This window comes from Protopterus annectens, chromosome 6.part1 (assembly GCF_019279795.1).
Source record: "Protopterus annectens isolate FY-2018-M chromosome 6.part1, PAN1.0, whole genome shotgun sequence".
Lineage (NCBI taxonomy): Eukaryota > Metazoa > Chordata > Ceratodontiformes > Protopteridae > Protopterus > Protopterus annectens.
In genome coordinates, this window is record NC_056738.1 from 124,847,882 (window position 1) to 124,869,593 (window position 21,712).

Consider the following 21,712-nt stretch of genomic DNA (forward strand, 5'->3'; position numbering starts at 1 on the left):
GACTGTTACTTTCTCCTTATTCAACCTTGTGAGTGGGACATGTGCCTCACTATTGAGCCACCTATAACTAGTGTGTTGGGCATGCTGTTTTACCTTAGGAGCTTTGTGCCAATGTAATCCTTCTCCCTTGACAATAGCCCCTTACTACCACAAATTTGCTGTTATTGTCTTTTTTCCCTCTTCTTTCTCTATTGGAACCTATCTGACAATCAGTATTATTACTCCCCTTTTCCTTTGTCTCTGATATTCCGCTGAATATCCATGTTGAAAACCTTTCTTTGGCAAATTCCCATGCTCATTTCTTTCCAAAATGCATCTCCTGCAGCATTGTTTTTTGCAGTCTGCATTTTTAATATAATTAAATACTGTATCCTTTTTGTCTGTACCTGCAAGGCCATTTATGTTGCAAGAAAATATGAATAGTGTGGCGTTATGGTAAAAAGCTGTTATTCCAACCTAATGTATGTGGCATTTTCTTTGAATATGTATTCGTAACTTTTGTGTTACATGCACATACTAATCTTTGGCAGGCTGATCTTTTATACAGATGTTTATTTTCATCTCCATTTGAACCTGTATCATATTTTTAAGACTTTTTGTTTTAATGAAAACCCTCACACAAAAAACTAAATCCATTTTTAGAACTTTACCATCGCCTGCTAACTTAGAACAAACAGAAAATAACTATATAAATCTTCAAAAAATGAAGTTTAACTCTCCAGATAAGAACAATAGCCCCAAACTGATATCTGCACCCACAGGCATTACCTAACCTAAAGGTTATACATACTTGCATGTTGCAGACTGTGTTTCCATTTGTGCTGATTGGTGTCTGTATAAACCATATTATTGATACGCAGCATAGTTGTACATATCAGAGCAGCTATAGCTTCATTGCATGGTGCTACTTTTATGAATCCTGGCCATGATTATGCTATATATATTTGATCAAATGTTTTTTTATTTCATTTTTGGAAAGAATGCAGTTTGTTGTTTCTGTGTAGGTAGCTTAATTCCATTTTTATGAGCCATTTTGAATTTAAATTTCAAAGTTTTATTAACTGCTGGTGATGTCATACCATCAGAAATAAACTGATATTTGCAGGTTTGGTCAGTTAATCAGAAGGCTTACTTGTTTTCCAAAGTTCTTTTTTCAGTTTCACAAAACTGACAGAGTTGTGATCAGCTAATTCTGCTCCAGAGTCAATTTAAACATACATTGTGCATGATGTAGTTGGAAGCTGCTCTGAGTTTGGACTTTACAGCAAATTACACATAATGGTGTGTATTCTTTTTGCAGATGTGAAATTGAGGCAACTTTAGAGAGGCTGAAGAAGCTGGAACGTGATTTAAGTACAAAGGAGCAGGAACTGAAAGAACGTGAAAGACGGTTGAAAGTATGGGAACAGAAGTTAATAGACCAGTCAAATACTCCAGTAAGTAGTACTGACGACAAGAATTTGGGTTTTTGGGCTCATAGCAGAAAAATCTCTGTGACTTATATGTATGTATGTTTTGCTTCCACCTTTGTTGAATGGCTGTATGACTTACTATACAGTTTTCTAGACTTGCTTTGTCTTGTCACACTGTAATTGTCACCATCTGTTACACGACCATTTTTTTGTCCTCCAAAGTTTGTAAATATGTAAAGTGCTGATAAAATAAAAGAGCACTGTATTATAGAAAGTATTAGAATGGAAACACTAATGTGGCTTTGCATGCATCCCTCTAGAATGTTCCTAGCAGCCTTTTGATCAAATAGACTGATCAGTTTTTCTCACATGCACCATTATAGCACAATGAATGTTCCTTACTAACCTAGAACTTGATGCTTAGTAATGTAGAATTTTCTTTTGAGTAGTTAGAATATGAAAACTGGCCTGCTGCTTTTGCAGTGATGTTGAGGCCTGAGGGAAGAAACACTTGATATTAATTTGTTTTTCTTTAATGCCTTGGTCTGTATTTACACTATGTTGCATCATAGAGGAAAGCCACTTGTAAGACAGTTGCTGTGCTGTAAAACAAGGAACTTTTTTATACAAAACTAAATAAACTGCATTTCATCACTATATTTAATTTTTAAAATGGCTGCACAGTTACTTCACACAGTTAAGTGCTTGTTTCTTCATCTTCTGCTTATGTTTCATTTCTTGTATTTCCTTATGCATTTTTTCTAAAAAAAATGTGTTCATATTCTCAAGTCTTGGGCATTGCAATATCTACATCAGAAGATAAAACATATTTACTGCTTGCCTACTTTGCAGATCTTTTACGGTTTCCCAGTACTGATGCTAATTACCTTTTTCCCTCTGTACTTTCCTTCTTTGAATAGCCTTTCTTACCTGTTGCTGCAAGAATTTCTGAGGAGTGTTTCTTTGAATCTAAGACAGAGGAGTCAAACAGTGCAGAGATATCTTGTCAGATCACTTCTACAAATAACGGAGAGGTAGATGGCATGAGCCAAAGCTTGCGAGCTATGATGAAAGGATTTGGGGGTATCTTATCAATGAACTTATCAGGGCCTGTTCTACAGTCGGGAATGCAGCTAAACATGCAGGCAAAGCAAAATTCTTCAAAAACTACAAGTGTCAGAAAAGGAAGGAAAGTCAACACGGCTGTGGGACTGGGTCATCTCACTTGGTCAGATGAAAGTGAAGATGAAAGTGATGAATGAACTCTAGTCAAAGCAGTCTCTTACATTTTGGTGATACGTATTATGAAATTAAGACAGTGAATACAAAAATTTGGTCTAAACATAACACTATAAGTGCACGGTTAAAAAAGGCCTGTTTATCGTTGTGTTTTACCTACTTTCTGTGGCAGTTTTGTTTTCTGTTGTTTCAAAGGTGTACATGTTTAGTAGGCAAGTAACTTAACAGGGCTTTGTGAACACATCTGTTATTGTTTTTCGACTTTACAGATGGAAAGTATATAGAGAGTCATACCAAAAAGTTGAAATATGTGGAAGAATTTGCGTTTTACTATTTCCCCAACTTCTATTTTTATTCTGTTTCTGTAGTTTTAAATTCTGAAGTATGCTTCAGTAGTGAAACTGTGACCTTCATTATTTGCTACTGCATACTAAATGTGCAAGTATAAGTGATTGTTTGTTAATGCCGTAACAGAGAGAATAGATTTTTTTCTTGTAGAGATTCATATGCGCATGTTGCATTTGTATCTGCAGTTTGGTTTTATAGTCTACCAGATATGCAACACTGTTTTAAAGAAATTGATGGTAACGATTTTTCATCGGAAACCATGTATCTGCATTGGACTGTTTTTTTTTTTTTTTTAAGTGATAAACAACTCAGAAGGAATCCAAAAGCCTTAATTATTTTTGAGGACAGAGCCTATATTAGTTGTTGGGTATACTGTCTGGAGTAATGTGGGCATAAAGAAAGTAAATGACTCATTTTAAAATTCAAGAGTGTTAGATAATTTGGTAATATAAAATAATATTCTAAGGTAGTCTTAATATTGATTTTTCTTTTAAAAATGTGTATTGTACATAGAGTCCTATCCGACACATAACTGTTAAAAAAAAGTTCCTTCACTGAGGAAGGGGTATGAAATTTCCCTTACATTTATTGATATTTGAAAGATTTTATGATTTATTATTATTATTTTTTTTGCCATGTAAAAGTGAGGGAATCTATCAAATATAATGTAAACCTTATATTTTGTTATCTTTTGGGTTTATATTTTATTTAATACTCATTATCAACCAGCATGCTACAAATGAAAATTGGACTCAAAACTGATTATCAGTGTATCTGGAAAACGAGAAGACATTTCAAATATTTTATAGTTGTCATTATTCAAGTCTGTACTGATTATAATTTGGTTAATTTGAAACAAAATATAATAGAAAATTTGTATATGAGCACATCCGAATTTAGAAGAATTTGTCAATGATCAAGCCATCAAAGCTTGTTTGGTCTGACTGACTGAACAAGTAACTTATCAGGGGTTTTATACGTAGGGGTCAAAGCTCCCAACCCATGCAGGAAGTTGTACCCCATGCACCCACAATTAACAGAACTGACTTGAAGGTTGGTAACTTACCAATATGTTATAAAACCCATATGAGTACCCATTTGATCTTTCAGGTTTCAGCAAATAGTCCAGACAGCACCAAACCACAGTTAAGTGCTTGTTTCTGTATCTTCTTAAGTTTCAAAGCATATTGAATGCAAGTTAATCTGTGATGAGCAAAACACTCCCAGTGGTTTACAATATTATGTTCTCAAAATTTTTATTAAAGCTTTTTCGTACATATTAGTTGTAATCTGTGGACAGGATAATCATTCTGTCAAGAATGCATGATTCCAGATGCATCTGGCTGAGGATAAAGCATTATCTTTCCTGACAGAAGACTGGATTTGATGCTGTGAGAAATTTTAATTGTTATAGGAAAAGTTCTAGTGTCTTTAGTTTTAACCAGTGTAATCATAGTATATGAAAAAAGGAACAGGTGGTGCATGTGTTAAGTAAAAAAAAATATTTCCAGAAAAGAGAACCTCTTTTTGTGTGGTACTGAAGAGTCTATGATATGTTTGTTGTTATAGTTGTATTATTGGGTAAGCTTAAGAACTTGAATGTTTTCTTTCTGCGGATACTTTCATCCAGACTAAGAAGTGAACGTTATATATTTTAGTTCTTCAGAGCTACATTAAGAGTTCTTCATTTCTTTTGCATGAAGATCAGCAGTTAATGATCACTATTACAGCTGCTTGTGCACATCAGTGTGTCACAATGTCAGTAGCATTGTCTGTTTTTATGTTCACACATTCTGATTGTGAGTTATGGCCTACTAGCCAATCAGTGTACTTATCCCATCACTGCATGTTTGAATTTCCTGTCACTCATGTACTCTTCCCAGGGGATCTTAAATGTGTGTGAAGAATTAGCACCATTTATCTTAATGGGAGTCTATTCAGAAGTAAAAGAAAATCCTTGGGCGGTAATGCTTTCTGTAGTCTTGGTGTTGCTAACTACCTCCTTTGAAAATAAGGCCAGTCCTTTTGCTTGTTTCAGTAGAGTAAATATGTATATGTACACACACACATACACATTTTATATATATATATATATATATATATATATATATGATCCGTACAGATCCCCGACTGCACTTTCCACCGAAACATTAATCGGCGAGCATACTTAACCGAAAGTGCTGTTCACCAAAGCGGCACTTTCAGGAAAGTATGCTTGTGCCAGTCATACTATGGTACGGATAAGGGCAACTTCCCTTTTCCCTCACTGTAGTGCAACCTCAGAGTGAGAATATTAAAGTGGGGGGGTGCAGGGTTTAATGTTTTTTTTTTTTTTTTTTTTTTTTATTATTTTTTTTTATAACATACTTTGTCGAAAGCAAAACACCGCGGTGGTGGAACTGTGGTAGTGTTGTCGCCTTACAGTATGATGTTGTCCTGTTTGATTCTCAGCTAGAGCGTCTTCTGTGTGGAGATATGCGTGAATGGGCGTACCTTCATTGAAGGTTGTGCATCAGAGCTGGCAACTCTGCACGTAAAAATCTACTGCCAGTCATTAGCGGACCGGAGTTCCGCTGTGGCGACCCCTGTCCGGGAAAAGCCGAAAGGCACAACAACAACTTTGTCGAAAGCACTTTTTTGGTGAAAGGTCTTTCGTTAAAGTGTGTTTGGTAATTATTACTTTTGAGCTTTCGATCAGTAGTTAGATCCATATATATATATATATATATATATATATATATATATATATATATATACACACACACACACACACACACACACACACACACACACACACGTACGTATATATAAATATAAATGTAAAAAATCAGACTATTGAGGGGATAGCTTCATTGGGAGCTGAAAAATACAAATTGGCACACAGTGCAATTTACAGTAAAATTTCTAAAATAAATGTTTCTTTTAGTGGGTCAAGCCCTCTTGCACCCCCACACTCCTGCTATTTTAAGTATATTACGGGAAATCAGCCTGACCTTACTGTTCTCAAATCACACAAAAAGTGCCTGCCACAAAAGTAATCAAAAGCACCCCAAACACTACACAAACCCAACACCCTTAAACCACCCATTCCCTTTAACAATGCAATTACAGTTTAATTGAACTGTTGTCGTGAAATAAAATAAAAAAACACCACTTGATGAACTAGTAACTCAGTGCAATGTAACTGTTACTATTTTATTTAGTCAAACTGTTGCTTGACAAAGTAATATTACTAATATATGTGTGTGTGTATGTCTGTGTGTATTCGTACTACCATGTATGTTCATCATACCCACCAGAGGCAGAGATGCATAAGTAAACACAGGTTGGTTAACAGCTGAAATGAAAAAAGCTGATATGGTTTATAAAATAAAGTTGCCATGACTGTACGCAATATTTACAGTACCTTGTTTCAGGAGTACCATTTGTAATGCAGGGTTAATCTCACACTCACACAATCCCTCCAGCAAGCAGACTGGTCTAAAAAAATCATAGTTGCAAACTGTTCTCTGTTTTTTTTCCCTCGATCACAGAAAAAAAAGGAAATGTTACCTGCATCAGATCAAATCCATCATAAAACACTATCCAGCTTCCAAAACTGCAATTAACCTCTGACTGACAAATCAACTTCCTGTTTTTAGCTGATACATATTCTTACTAATACAGTTAATTTTAAAATTACATACAAAAGAGATTTATCTAACTATATAAAATATATATTTGTCTTCAGTAAGTCTTTTAATTTCGTTTTTATAAAGGTGCTTAGAACCTAAGAATGTACAAGCAAAATTTAAAACAAATAATTAACATGAAGCATACAAGTAAAATTCAAAACAGAACACACAGCAATGGGGAGGGGGTTAAGAAGAAAAATCACTGACATTAAAAAAAAGGTAATATAACAGTATAAAGATTTATCTTGAGTTCTGCTATAAGCAGACCTTTTTAAGTAATGGTACCCAAGGCAACTCCTCAAAAAGGCCTTCATCTCGCTCATCCTAATGAGAAGGTAATGGATTCTACAGAACTATGACTTTGTGCTCACAAGAAAATTTGCCTTTTTTCACACTGGAGTAACTAAAAGTATCAGACTCCACATGATGATCTCAGCAAGCATACAGGGACAGAGGGTACCAACAGCTCTGTTAAGTCGATGAGTTCCGGATTTTACATGGCTCAATAAGTAATTTACAGGCTCTTAAATGCAGAAAAAGCCACAGGATGCAGCCAGCCATGTTTCATAGCACATGCCTGATATGACAAGATTTGCAAGATCCAGTGCATGGAATTCTGGGATCAATGCAAGCAAGCAAGATCTTAGCCTGACAACACAAGAGTACTGCAGTAGTCCAGAAAAAAAAAAGTATTTTGCCAGCTTATAATTAATCAGGGTGATTAGCTTTCACTGGTAAATAAATGACCCACTACCAACTTATACCTTTCCCTTTAATTTCAGTGCATTATCATGTATTGCACTTAAGATACTTAACCTTGGTTGAAAGCTTCATCTGTTGTTTTCCAAAAAAGATAAAGGATTAGGTAGTGGATCTGCAAAGGACCAATTGTAACACGCACCAACATAACCTTAGGGGTTTGCAGGAGTAACCTTTAAGTCTGTGAGCCTAAAATGGAATTCAGGGAGTTTTCCTAAGCTGATGATAGTGGACATCTCTTCCTGAGAAAATGAGGTGCAACTGGATATTGTCTGCATAGCACTGATATTTGGTGTTGCTACCTTATTAGTTGGCATCATTCACTACATCACCAGAGCTAGCTCCATAATGAAGCCATGTGGTATTCTAAACCACAGATGGTCTCTCCCTCTCTCTGAGGAATTTGCCCTGAGGTAATTCTTGGATGACCCATGAGATAAGAGGGTAACTAGTCAGGTGGTGATAAGCTTGAAGATGTTATGTTGAAGTCTCACTGTGTACATTGTCAAAAGACAATGAGACCATATAGGTTCAAGAATATTGCCTGGCCTCTTACCATGAAGAGGTCACTGTTCACCCTAAAAAGTGCAATTTCAGTAGTATGTTTATATGAAAACCACACATGACATGAATCCATTAGGTAATAAAATTAACAGTAGGCAAGCAACTGTTTGTAAACTAACGTCTAGATAATATTTCACAAATAATAGAAGTTTAGAGACTGACTACAATTCTTTACACTATTAGGATCTAAAGTAGGCCCAATAAGAAAGTGGGTAATTAACACTCATTTCAAATTTGATAAGAAGTACCTGCTGTGAGAGCAGCCTGTATCAGCTGGATTATAATTTTTATCCAGGGACTCCAGACAGTGTACAGCCAGCCAGACCAGGCCAGGACTGTATCCAGTCATCAGTTTGCTGAATGAAGAGCCAAAACTTTTCTCATGACACCAGAAAGTGGGTCTTTTACTGTTATGTCCCCAAAAGCTCTTAGTGTATTCATCAGAGGAGAAGGAGCCTCTGAATCAGGATACCATAGCCACAGAACTCAGCAGACACCTTGCATCTAGGAGGAAAATAATGTTCTCCACACTGTCATGCCATCTGATCTTCAGTTCAGAGGAGAGTATCTGACTTCAATGCAGCAGGGATATATATCACTGTGCAAAAATATTGCCTTCCTGTTTGAGATTTGTTTATCCTACATCATACAGTCCAAATTGCATCCCAGCTTTCTTCACTAAAATTGTGTAGACCGTCCTTCACACTAACTTCATGTGAAAAATCCTTTCAAAATGAATCCCTGATGGTTGTAAAAATTAACCTCTGATGTCTCCTTTGTTTCTTTCATCTTAAAGCCCTCTATTATATCCATATATTTCTTAGAACTTTACCCTTCTTTCCCTGCAACTGTATGCATCCTCACACTATCTCCATTCACTCTGCAGCTAACCACTGTACACGCCAAGACACAATGTCTTCATCCAGCAGTAAAGTAGGAGTTTCCTTGGACTACGTCTGTCTTCAGAACTGAACCGTACACCGCAGAATGCATTATAGTGCATTTCACTGTAATTTTTGCCTCAAGTGCAAAAGAATTCATGTATATCTGATTGTGTAGGATGTGGCAACTTTGTCATCTACATCGTGGGATCTGCACACTTATAGCTGAGAAAGTTTCAGCCTGAGTCACCTTCTACATCAAAGAACCACAGTCCTAAATTCCCATCTTAAGAAACAACAGTGAAGTGCAATGAATACTACAGAGGCAAGCAACATTCTTCCTCACTTTAAAATGCCAGAAACTGCTAGGACACCAAGCTGTCTGCTTTTTTTGCATCTTCCTCAGGAGTTGTGTGTGTCTGCACAAGATCAACGTTTCTGCTTCAATGATCCCGATCATAATTATTCCTGCATCATTAGTGACAGGCCGCCAGCCTGTGACGCTTCATCAGGTGCATCTTGTTACACATCAGGTTTTGGTTTGGCCTGCAAATCACAGTAAGTTTGTGTTGCTGGTAAACCAACAACAATACCACCCCTCCTTACTATTGAGAACTCACTGTTGTGGTCATGTTACATAACTCCATTTGAAACATTTTAGAATATTACGTGACTCATGCTTATGTTGGCTAAGTTGTTTTGTGCACTAAATGGTGTGTATGAAACATTCTTTTCTTTTGCTGTTTGCTGTGGCTCATTTGACTGAAGCGGATGCCCATTAAGTTTACCAGCTCAGAATCATTAGTAATGCCTACCATCCAACATCTGAAGTGGTATAATTCTTCAGGTTACTTACTCCATTTCTGCAGCATTTGTTTTCAGCAAGACTGGTTAGTAACAGCATGGTGGGTGAAGCTTAAAACTTAACTGAGAACTGGACACCTGGATGGAAAATAATCCAATGATTATGGTTCTGTTTCTGATGTACCATACTTCCTTAAAGGAGGCAAGAAGAAGCCTATACTAAATACATTATCAGTGTCGTATACACACATACACATGTTCATTTCCATAGGAATGTTTTTTTGCCCTGCTCAGTTAGGCTCGTATCACTCATTTTCAGAGACGTTATGATTAAACCAAGTTGCCAAACAAATGTGCAACATATTTCTGAGTACGGTACCCTATAAAATTTAACATTGTGGGAAGGAGGTGGTTGAGTTGCGTGCTTTGAGTTTCAGGACTCTTGAAAAAACAGACTGTAGTGGGGAGTCTGGAAATAAGTGAATTTCAAACTCTTCAAGACATTCTTTAAGATCTACCCTTATTCTCAAGGATGTTTTTAACCTGGATGTTGTCAAGGCAATCCCACTGTATTTGAGCCAGTGACATAGTATGTCTGTGTTTTTACAGTAAACAGTAGCAACTGGCCCATACTCGCTCCTTCTCCTTAACCTTACAACAGGGAGAAAGAATGACATCTTCCATTTTCACTTGTCAAACAAGGTGAACAAACACAGAATTAGTGTATGGCATATACAACACAAATGCCTTCCATAGCACCTTCAGGTTACAAAAACTGCCAGAAAGACACCTGGAGGTCTCTAATGTGTAAGGAACAAAAACAGAGAACCCTTCTAGGAAAACTGTTCCTGCTCCAATTATTTCCTCAGGTACGTAACATTGTACATCTCTGTCCTGCACCAGATATTAAGCTGGATGTAATAACTGTTCATAGGGCTAATGTAATGTGTCATAATCTGTCTTTAAAATGAAGGTCCTTCCTAAATGACACATTAGAACCAGTGTTCATGCAGAAAAGAAACACTCAGCATTATTTTGAGTGATTTAGTAGAATTCCTAAAGGGAACATAAGTCATAGCAGATATCAATGAGGTGGAAGATTTAGTTACATTCTTCTTCTTCTTTCGGCTTTTCCCGGTTAGGGGTCACCACAGCGGATCACCTGTCCGCTCATGATTGGCAGTGGAGTTTTACAGTGTTGAGTTGCCAGCCTGGTGCCCAACCTTCCACAGAAGGCACACACACACGCACTCACACCTAGGGCCAATTTAGCGTGTCCAATCCACCTGCAGCATGTCTTTGGGATGTGGGAGGAAACAGGAGCACCCAGAGGAAACCCACGTGACCACAGGGAGGACATGCAGACTCCACACAGAAGGCACCCCAGCCAAGGATCAAGCCGGAGAACCTCTTGCTGTGAGGTGACAATGCTAACCACTGCACCACCGTGGCCGCCCAGAAGATTTAGTTACATTCAAAGAAGGAAAACAAACATGTATAATTTATAGCTAATTAGGCTGTCTTGGCATGAAACCTGTGTGGCTTAAAAACATGATTTCATTAATGGCCAAGTCATAGTGCTATGCTGTGAAGAAAAGCAAGGACTGCCAAGAAAGTATCTGCCTTAGAATGTGTGGATGCCTCTCAGTTGGTAATTTAGATATGTATATGCAAGAAATGCAATAGACCAGATGAAGAGACATATTATGTGCACTTGGTATGCTTCATAGGAGTATGTTTCAGCTAACAGGAAAGAATAAATGTACATTGTACTGGTAGTACATGAATTTATGATGATCTTATGCTCTAGCCAAATTGCTATGCAGTAGCCAAATTGCTGCCTGTCAGAAAGTTAACAGTACATGAAACTCTGTTGGGGTTTGTGCAAGGTTGGCAGTTAGTAGCTTATTCAGAAAAAACTCTTGGATACAGTACATTTTATTGTTAAATTAAAATTGCCTGTTCAGTTCTGTTGTTCCTCATAGGTACTATCAAAGATTAAATGCTAACATGTCTGCATACTTGTAGTCTGATTCCAGGACAGTTATCTCACCTTCCTGCCTCTGTTTTGTTCCTCCATGTTAGCTAAGAGACAGTCTGTGTAACACACTAACTGCACATAACATACCCCTTTTAAAGATCTTTGGTATGTCTTGTTCACAAACAGTACAACAGATAAAATAATGCGTTTAGATGAGGGTGCTTTTGACAGTGATCTGGAGCACCTCCTGAAAATGTACCCTGTTCAAGTCACATGTGATGATTCGGGTAACTGATTTTATGTATTTATTTTTTGTTAACAGTGTATGAAATCATTACTTTAAACCTTTACAAGACATTCACCTGTAAGCCTGACAGGTGACCACTCTAGTTACTTTGCTCCTTGAAGATTGTATGCCTTTAATTTAATAGATGCACGTGTCTCTCTCTGTCTACTTTTATGTCATGAAGTTTATTTTGCACAAGCACATGTGTGAACACAGAATTGATTTCTGATGTATACAGGCCTTTTTGTAGTTTAAGCAATTTAATATTTTTTGAAAAGGGATTTACTGCCAAGATTATACACTATGTGTACAACCTCTTCTAGCCTGTTGAGAAACTGACACCTTCACAGTTTCTGACAATGTGCTTGTCTGTACAGAATGCTTGTTAACCCTGTGTAATGTCTGTCACTGTTGTATACAAGCCATATATCTGGCATATGAAATTCAAAATGCATCAGTCACTGCTTACCTACTTAATTTTGGAGAAATATGTACATCTTGTTGTATTCTATATGAATGAATTTGTTTTACAGTATTAGTGTTGATGTAAAAAGGTATATAATAGGAACTCAGACCTGAAATAACTGTGAAGCCTAGATAAGTGTACATTAGTCATTTTCTGCTGCATATGACACTGTGGTGGAAGTATTCCCAGGTGTGGCAGGGAAACACATGAAGGTGTAAAGGTTATTTGCTAAACTTACAGATGATGCAAGCAGAAATTGGAGAAATTCGTCTCACTGGTTTATTAAATTATAGAGGTGCATAACTTACTGTAGTTTCTCTGATATACAACAAGCTGTTTACATACTATGACACCTTTCGTTATCTTTGCAGCTGATCTTGTGTTATATTCAATATAGAGTTGTAAGGTCAACAAGTCGGCTGTATTATATGTTGTTCTGACACCTCAGATTTTTTTTTATGACTGAATTTGGGTGCAAAAAATGTGCCTAAATATCTGATCTATGATTTTTGTTTTGCTCACATTCATGGAAACTTTTGATGGTCACCACTAGTAAACATTATTAATATTTATTTTATTTTTGCATTGATGGTGTTTGTAGGAAGTTTCCAGGTAGAGACACCTGCTGAATTTATTGATGCAAGCACCAAACATTGCAGTTTAAATTCATTGAACATGAACGGCAGGGAGTATAAGGGACAGAGTGTGTATGTAATTACACTTCATACTGTGGGCAAAGCATGCAACATGGAATGTAACTTTTCAGCCTTTGCTTTTACACCATGCTGTTTGTTCATGTTGTTAAGATACATTTGTATGCATGATGGATATTACACATTTTAAGGAATTTTAGACACTAGAGTGACAGTATTTAATAAGAGTGTTTTATGTATTGCAGTATTTAATGACAATACATTTATATTCACTATTTTGAATTTACAGCTTTAACACATTTTTTCAGCATCTAAATTTTGTACTGTATAAAAGACAATAATCCTATTTGTATTTGACATCAGTATTCTAACCTTTTTGATTTAGGCCTTTGTCTTTGCTGCTCTTTGTTATTTTTGAATAAACATTTTGACAGTGAAATTGTTCTCTCTCTATATTTCTTTTTTCTGTGAAAAAGAGGAAATTATTTACTGCAGTAAATTGCTGTAGAATCTGAACAATTTGCTTTTGTTCCTTAGCCTCTGCCATTATTATTTTGGTTGATTTATGCATTTAGGAAACTCCACCTTTAAAGTAGCAGTATGCTACTGTACCTAACAGTTTTTGTGTAAGGCCCACTTGCTACCTAAAATTTAAAGAAAATGCCATACTTTAATTATTTGCAGATTGCACATTTTGTATTTGTGTGTAGTGAGGAAGAACAGACCAGAGGAGCAGCCGTATACTGTAGGAGTATGTTATTATCCAAACTCTTGAGTCCATGAGCAGTCACATTTTGTTGTGCATTCTGTATCCATTTTTGGCTGTTCGGTAACACCAGTATGTTGAATAGCTGACTTTAGCATATCACATTATCTGTCTGCCAGTTTCAAAGACATTACTGCATTTTATTTCGGTAAAATGGCATTTTTCCCATCCCATAATTTTAGGTATGTTAATTTACTTAAACTAAGAGTCCAGAAACTGAAAACTCCACATCTGAGGTTAAATGCAGGGAAATTTCTTAACCTTCTATGAGTGCTTCAGTTGTGGCATTGACCTAAGTGACCCTGTTGCTTCAGGTTTTCAGTGTGTTGTTTTGGAGCATTATAAAGTGTCTAGTTCAACTTTATTACTCTGGAAAGGTTCATGCAGGCCACTCTTTCCATTCTTGGATGTACTTCATGATTTTGGGTGTTCGCAGTCACTTTGGCCCTTGTTGGATCATTTTGCTGAGTTTCAGCACTGTCTGCATCTTTTCCTTCAACACAGAATGAGACTCTACTAGTGTAATTTTGTAATCACTTGTAGGATCTACTTGTGAACTCTTCTGGTTGCATTTCAAAGAAATGCCTCATTTAATTCAGAGAATAACATTTTCTCTGCCTGTTTATTATGCTGAAATTTTTGTAGATACTTTTTGTTTGCTTGTTTATACCAACACTTATATTTTGGTTTAATTAGGTATTACACCAAGCCTTGTTTTAAGATGCCCATGTAGAGGTAACGTTTCTGACCAGTAATACATTTAGGTGCACTCCTGTACTGTAAAATAACAAAATTTTATCTTCTGTGTCCAACACTGTCTGACATTTTTTCATTCCACCTTTCAATGTCTAAAACTATCTTTTTGCAAAACTATTGGTTTCAGAATACTGTTGTACTGCAGTGGAATGGTATATTTTGTATTGTTTTATAAAGCAACACAATTCTTTTGATAAGAAGACATTGCCATTTTATAAAATAATGTAACTTGGTAACCCACAAGTAGCAAATAATCTTTTTAATCTGCGTGTTTAGTTTGTAGCATAGTCTTAGTTTATATGGCACAATAGAAACTGTTTTGAATATGTATATACCACAGTCACAACTACATTCTTTATTTTGTCTTGCAAAATCAGTGCTGTCTAAATTTTTATCGTACAAAATTATAATAGATGCAGTGGTTCTTGTCTAGATGTCCTTTGTTTCAACTGTCATGGCACATGTTTTACACACATACATTCCTAATTAATTTAATCAATTAACATAAACTTTTGGGCTAGGGTCAGTTGAATAATTATTTTTATGCATTTCATTATCTAAAATCTCCGAAGATGCTGCTGGATGAACCACACCTGTTGAAGGTTCAGAACAACAAGCTGTGCAAAAGATGATTTTTGCAGTGGGGCAAGTCTTTCCATGTGGTGTCCTTACCCCTGTCAACATCTTAGTTATAACCATGAAGAAAAAAGCTTCTACATAGTAAATCTCTGCCTATATACTAACAGAACTGCACACCTGCTGATGTAGAATATTAAAAGGGAGTTTAACCTCACCACAGTACCCAAATTATGATTTTCCAGCACTGCACTTTTTTTTTAATTTCAACTGAGTAGTAACTCTTTGTTTTCCAAAGGAAACAATCTAAAATAAATCTTTTTGTGGTATATGCTGTCATTTTCTCTAGGAGGCTAAGCTTTGTAACAAAGTTTGATACTCTGGACAGTTTGTCATTTATATAGCTGTCATTTCAATTTTTAATTGATTGAAAAAAAAATTTAAAAAAATGAGTAGTTGTGATGCCACTGACTAATTTTAGTCAATTTTTGTCTTGTACATACTGTATCACATAAGGATATCAACCAACTTTTTTAGTGTAATTTATTCTCTGAATACTGTGCTCATTATGCAGATGCATTTTATAGTACAACCTAAGTTGCGGTTTTGGATGCTCAGGCATGTTGACATACTAAACAGCAGAGTTCTTTGTACACAGTATCCCTGTCAGTAAGCTACTTTTTTCAGATGTCTGCTGGGATGCTCACACTCTTTAATCTGTGTCATAGTTTGTGCTGTCACTTCCACCAGCATCTTCTCATTAAAATCTCCAGCTCTTGTTTATTGAAATCTCATTGCACAGAAGACCTGCAACTACATTTAAGATCACCATTTTATGTCATGTAATTTTTATCTTGAAACATGAGTATGAAGTAGGCATTTGCATGCATATTATTTGGAGATGTACTTGGAGACTGATTTGGAAAGAAACTCAGCATTTATATTTTTGCCATTTCAAAACCAATGTGATGGTAAATGGATGTCATTTTTCTAAAGAATACTGCAAAGCTGAGAGGCATATTTCTGTTCGGATTTCTAGCTGGAATTATATTTGTTTTTATTTGTATTTATATAAAACACCCAAAAAGGGGGATGCTGGACTTCAGTGTGTGTCATCCTTCAGGTTAGATGATAAACTGAGGCCCATTTGCCCGAGTTGATGGTAGCTCAGTTGGATTTAAATGATCCCATGGCACATATTGAAAATAGTCGTTTTTTGTATTTGTATACATATAATACAGTTCATATATTTGTATATTTTAACATCAGTCACTACATTAGTGTTCTCATTTTAAGTATTTCCACCCCCTATTTAACCCATAAGCAAAACCATATTTTTCCAGTATTTTTGTGAAAGTGCATTTTTCACTGTATTTAATTTCATTAATTCTTTTGTTCCATATCACCCATGTTACATAGAATATGATTATCTCAGTTTTCTTTGTTTCATTCTGGGATCTAGTACCATAAAACCATACTCTATCATGCCCATGTTTAACATTTCAAAATTTAAATGTTTTAATCAAATCATGTTTACATACTTCTTTCCACAGTTTTTTGAATTCTGTAGTTTCCAATTCTTTACATTTATTACATATTCTGTGCTGTTTTCTCTTGTGTGGCATATTTGCTCCCACTGGTAATTTTCCTATGGACAACCTCCACAAAAAATCATTTTTTTAATTTGTGTTTAATTTCTATATCTTGTCATTGTTGTTTTCTTTTTATCTATTTAACTCTTTCCATGGGTCCACCAATTAAAAGGATCTCATAATGTTAGCATACCATTCTTTTCTGTTCTTTTCAATCATTCTTTTTTAATTTCCACAATACAATTTTGTTGTAAAATTCTTTCATTTCTTCATTAAAAACACTTTTACTTCTTTTTTCATTTCCATTTCTTCCAGAATTTCTCTATATTTGCAATATATTATTGTTTCTATCAAGTCATTATTATTTTCATTAACCCTTTTGCCCCTTTATATATACATAAAGAGGCTGCATGCACAGTTGGATTAATCAGTCCCGATCCCCCTTGTTCACCCTTCATGTACAAAATTCCTCTCTTAACCAGGTTCAGTCTTGACCCCCAAATAAATGAACAAAAATCTGCATAATTTCTTTTTCATATTTCATTGGCATAATATAAACGTGCTATATAAGCTGTTTTACCTATTATTATGGTGTTTATTAAATGTGCTTTCTTCTTGTATGAAGACCTACATGTCTTCCAAAATGTAATCATGTCTTTGATTTTTTTAATAATTTTGTCCCATTGTTCATGTCTGTATTCTGCACTTCCAAATACTATTCCTAAAATATCTATGCTCTTCTCATTATATTCCACACCTCCTGTAACACCTTTATACCCAGATTCTTTACTTTTCTCTTTATTTATGCACAAACTTAGGCCAAGAAACAAACTGATAAAATACAAAAAAAACAGAATCAGGACAAAGAAAGCGGTACTTAAACGGCAAATAAATACATTTAATAAATGTAAAGTGCTTTTTGTTTGTGTGAAATGCACAAACTTCTTCAGACAAATAGTTACATTTAGTGTCCACCTTATATACACAAACTAATGTCAGCTCAATAAAACAATCAAGAAGTAAAATAATAATCAACATTTAAAGAAATAGTAACCACAAAGGACCACCTACGGTACAAGCTGTAAGGCACAATATGCCCTCTACTTAGATACTAATAGAACAACTAACTATAACTCAATATCAGTAAACGCTGAAAAATTAAAATATTAAAAACAAGAAGTAAAAACTTAAAGTAAGATGATACCTAACAATTTCATCTTGCTAAACTTTTAATCTTTAAAATACTGCTGATAGAGCAACTTTCATTTAATCTAGGCACATTGTAAGCGTTCAATCTAATTTGCCAAGTGAGTTCAAGCTCTTCCAATTTTAAGCCAACTGGGCCCCCTCTTGGATTCTGAATGACCTGATCTATCACCATAAATTTAAAATTGTGGTCTGGGTGACAAGAAACATGTTTAGCCAAAGCATTTTCATGTTTTTTTTTTCTGATGGCATAAATGTGCTCATAAATGCGATCACGGAGGCGTCTCTCCGTCTTGCCGATGTAAAATGCTGAGCAGCTCTGACACTGGGCTAAATAGATAATCATTTTAGAGTTACAGTTAACTCTGCTTCAAGATGTAGAATTGGCCATCTACCTTAAACCTGTTAGTTTCCATAACATATTGACAATAATTGCAAGATTGACATTTGTACATACCAACAGATCTACTTGGTCCCTGCTTGTGTTGTTCAAAAAATACTTTAAGGTTTTTAGCTTTCCTATAAATCACTTTTGGCTGATCACCTAGTCTCTGAAACACACTAGGGTCACTCCTAAAGGTTGCCCAGTTTTTACGTAGGATCTCAAAACAGTCCTTGCTGTTAATGTTGTAGGTTGTAATAAACGTGGGTCCTTGAAGGTCCAAATCTGGGAAGACAATAGAACCTTGAATCAGTGGTGTACCAAAAATGACGTGTTGGTGTTGCGTATGTACGCCATCCAGAATTGGTTTGTAAACACGTCAGAGACGTTTACTCGAAACCTCTTCTATGATATCACTGACCATTTGGTCTGGGTAGCCTCGGTGAAGAAACATGTTATTTAAAAAGGAACATTCAGCATGGAAATCGTCGTCGAGAGTGATGATACAGGCTGTTCTCACCAGTTGGCCCTTAACAACAGCTCGCTTCTGGTGGTAAGGGTGACAACTGGAGTAGTGTAAGAAAGAGTTCGAATACGTGCTCTTCCTATGAATTCTAGCAGTGAACTTCTGAAGACTTAAACCCTTGTTTAACTGGATATCCAAGTAAGCTATAGCCACAGTACTAAATGTAAAAGTAAACTGTAAAAAATACATAGACTTATTGAAATAGTCTACGACCTTGTCACTAAGTGTACTGTCACCATCTAACAATATAAAAATGTCGTTGAGGTAATGAGTATAAAAAATAAAATTGTCCTTGAATTCACAATTATTAAAAACACATAGATGTTCCCAGTTAGCCATAACTGAGTTGGCAACACTTGCTTCACATGGGGGGAGCCCATTGCAACACCAACCTTCTGTAAATAGAAATTACCTGCAAACATAAAGTAGTTGTTATCAAGAATCAACACCAAAAGTTCATTAACAAGTGACATCTCAGTGTTAGCTGCTCCATTTGTTTTCAAAAATTGGTTAACCCATTCCAAAGCTGTATCATGTGGAATGCATGTATACAGATCTTTGACATCCACAGTAAGAAAGTTATGGGTGGAGTTAAAGTCTAGATGATTAATTTTGTCAAGAAATGACCAGGAGTCCTTACATATATGATTAGTCTTACCTAAATACTTCTGTAAAACAGCATCCACAATTTTTGCACATGGATATGTGGGAGAACCCCTACCATCTACAAGTGGGCGCATTGGAGGGTTAAGAATGTCTTTGTCCTGATTCTGTTTTTTGTATTTTCTCTGTATTTATGCTTAAACCAATTTCCTTCAACTGTGTACTCAATTTTCCATTATTTTTTCCCCATCCACGCTTTATTTTTTTGCTGTTGCTATATCATCAGCAGCATAAGTATACGTTAGTGGCAACTGTATTCCCTCCATCATTCTGTATTCTCCCTTACTTTACATTTTCTTAATTTCCATTACTACTGTGAAAGTAATTATAGCAGAGATCATACTGCTTGCAGGACATCCTTGTTTTATACCACATTCTATTTTCAGATTATCCCCAATCCAACCATTTATGTTCAGTCTTACATAATTATTTTCATATATTGATTTAATTACTTGTAGTATTTTTCAGTTATGTTCTGTGCTTGTAAAATGCCCCATAATGCTTCATACTGAATATTATCATATGCCTTACTAACATCCCTTATCATGAGTTTTGTTTCCATTTTTTTATTAATAATATCATCAATTACTTCTATTATTATCCACAATAGGTATTTACTCATTTTCCTTTTTTACCCAAACAAGTCCTGATCAAGTAGTCTTTCTATTTTGCATTGTAATCTTTTAGTTACTGTTTCCATGTAAATGTTATATTCTGTGTTGTTCAGTGTAATTGGCCTCCAGTTTTTTTAGGTCATCTTTATCTCCTTTCTTTAAAATACATTTTATCACACTTGTGGTGACTTCTTTTTACTTAATTCCTTTTTCTAGCTACTTATTCATTACATCTATAAACACGATTTTTGCCAGTATTACATTTCTTTATACATACTATATTCAATTCCATCCAAACCTGTCACTGAATTAATGTTAATAAGTTTCAAGATCCATTCAACTCATTTATGTTTTATTTTTCTTTCTAAATATTCACTATCTTCCTTATTTAACTTTCCTCATTGCAAATTTGTTCTATGTTAACTTCTTTTTTCTGTATAATTCTAATACATATTGTTTAATTATTTCATATTTTTTGTTTTTTATCATTGTGTCCCTTTATTTTTATTTCTGTCATTATCATTCCTTCTTTTACTATCTTATGTAAGTATGGTGCTACTACTATTTTTTTTCCTTGCAAACAATATTTTTGCTTAAATAATGTATTAACCTTGTCCTGATTTCTTCTATATAATTCTTTTTCTTTTTTATAAAACAATTTTTTCTTCTTTTATAAATCTTTAAATATTTTTGATTTAATATTTTGTATTCCATTTCTTTTTATTTTTTCCCTTTTCTTTTCTATGCATTCTAAAATATTTTTTGTATTTCTTTTTAAATTGAATCCACCAAATTGTGCAGTTTTCATAAAAATCTCTCATAACAATATGTCATCATTCTATAGTTTCTTTTTTTTCTTCTCCTGATTCTAATTCATTTTCATTCATTCTTTTTATACCGTTTCCTATTTTAATATATTCCTACTTTTCATGATTTCTTATCCAAATTGCCATATGGTCAGAAAAGCCAGTATATTTGATTCCTTTTTGAGTAATTTTGCCTTCTGATATAAAAAAAGAATCAATTTCTGTCTTATTTGCATTGCTTTTATAAGTCTAGTGTTTATATTCCCATATTTTGATTTTTCCACTTTTCATAATTTCATTAATCAATTTAACATCACAACTATTCTATTTATTTCTCAAATTATACTTAGTCACCTGTCATTACTGTGTCCATGTTAACATAGATAATAATTAAGTATACTTTTAAACATTGTTTCTCTTTCTTTGTTATATATGCATATAAAGCTATTAGTCTATGCACATATTTTTCCATCTTAAATCCACTACTGTTCTAAGGCCCAGTTCTACTATTGTAATATTTAATATTTTATATTGTCTTAGCATAATATACATATACCTGAGCATGTTTCTTTGCCTGTATTCCAAATAACAGTACCATTCCAAAATTTTTCCTGTTTGCACCCTTTCTTCTTCTGTTAATATTCTAATGTCACAATTATCACAACACAATTACTTGAACATCTACTGCAGCACACCATTGTAAAATACTAGTTCTCCTTTTAATATTCGTCATACTTTGCATGTTCAAGGCTAGTATT

The 21,712-nt window shown here is 35.0% G+C and overlaps 1 protein-coding gene across 2 annotated transcripts in view; it reads left to right on the plus strand.

Annotated features, from left to right (window-relative positions):
- The window catches only part of MAP3K20 (mitogen-activated protein kinase kinase kinase 20), a 1,351,048-nt gene that overhangs the window by 775,572 nt on the left and 553,764 nt on the right, over positions 1-21,712 (plus strand). The window contains exons 10-11 of one of the 2 annotated variants that reach the window (XM_044075553.1): positions 1,301-1,436; positions 2,333-5,475. In XM_044075553.1, the coding sequence (XP_043931488.1) occupies positions 1,301-1,436; positions 2,333-2,674 (478 nt within the window). In that variant the 3' untranslated portion in view covers positions 2,675-5,475. Of the gene's footprint in view, positions 1-1,300; positions 1,437-2,332; positions 5,476-21,712 lie in introns of those variants that run through there. The other variant, XM_044075552.1, reaches the window with a different exon arrangement.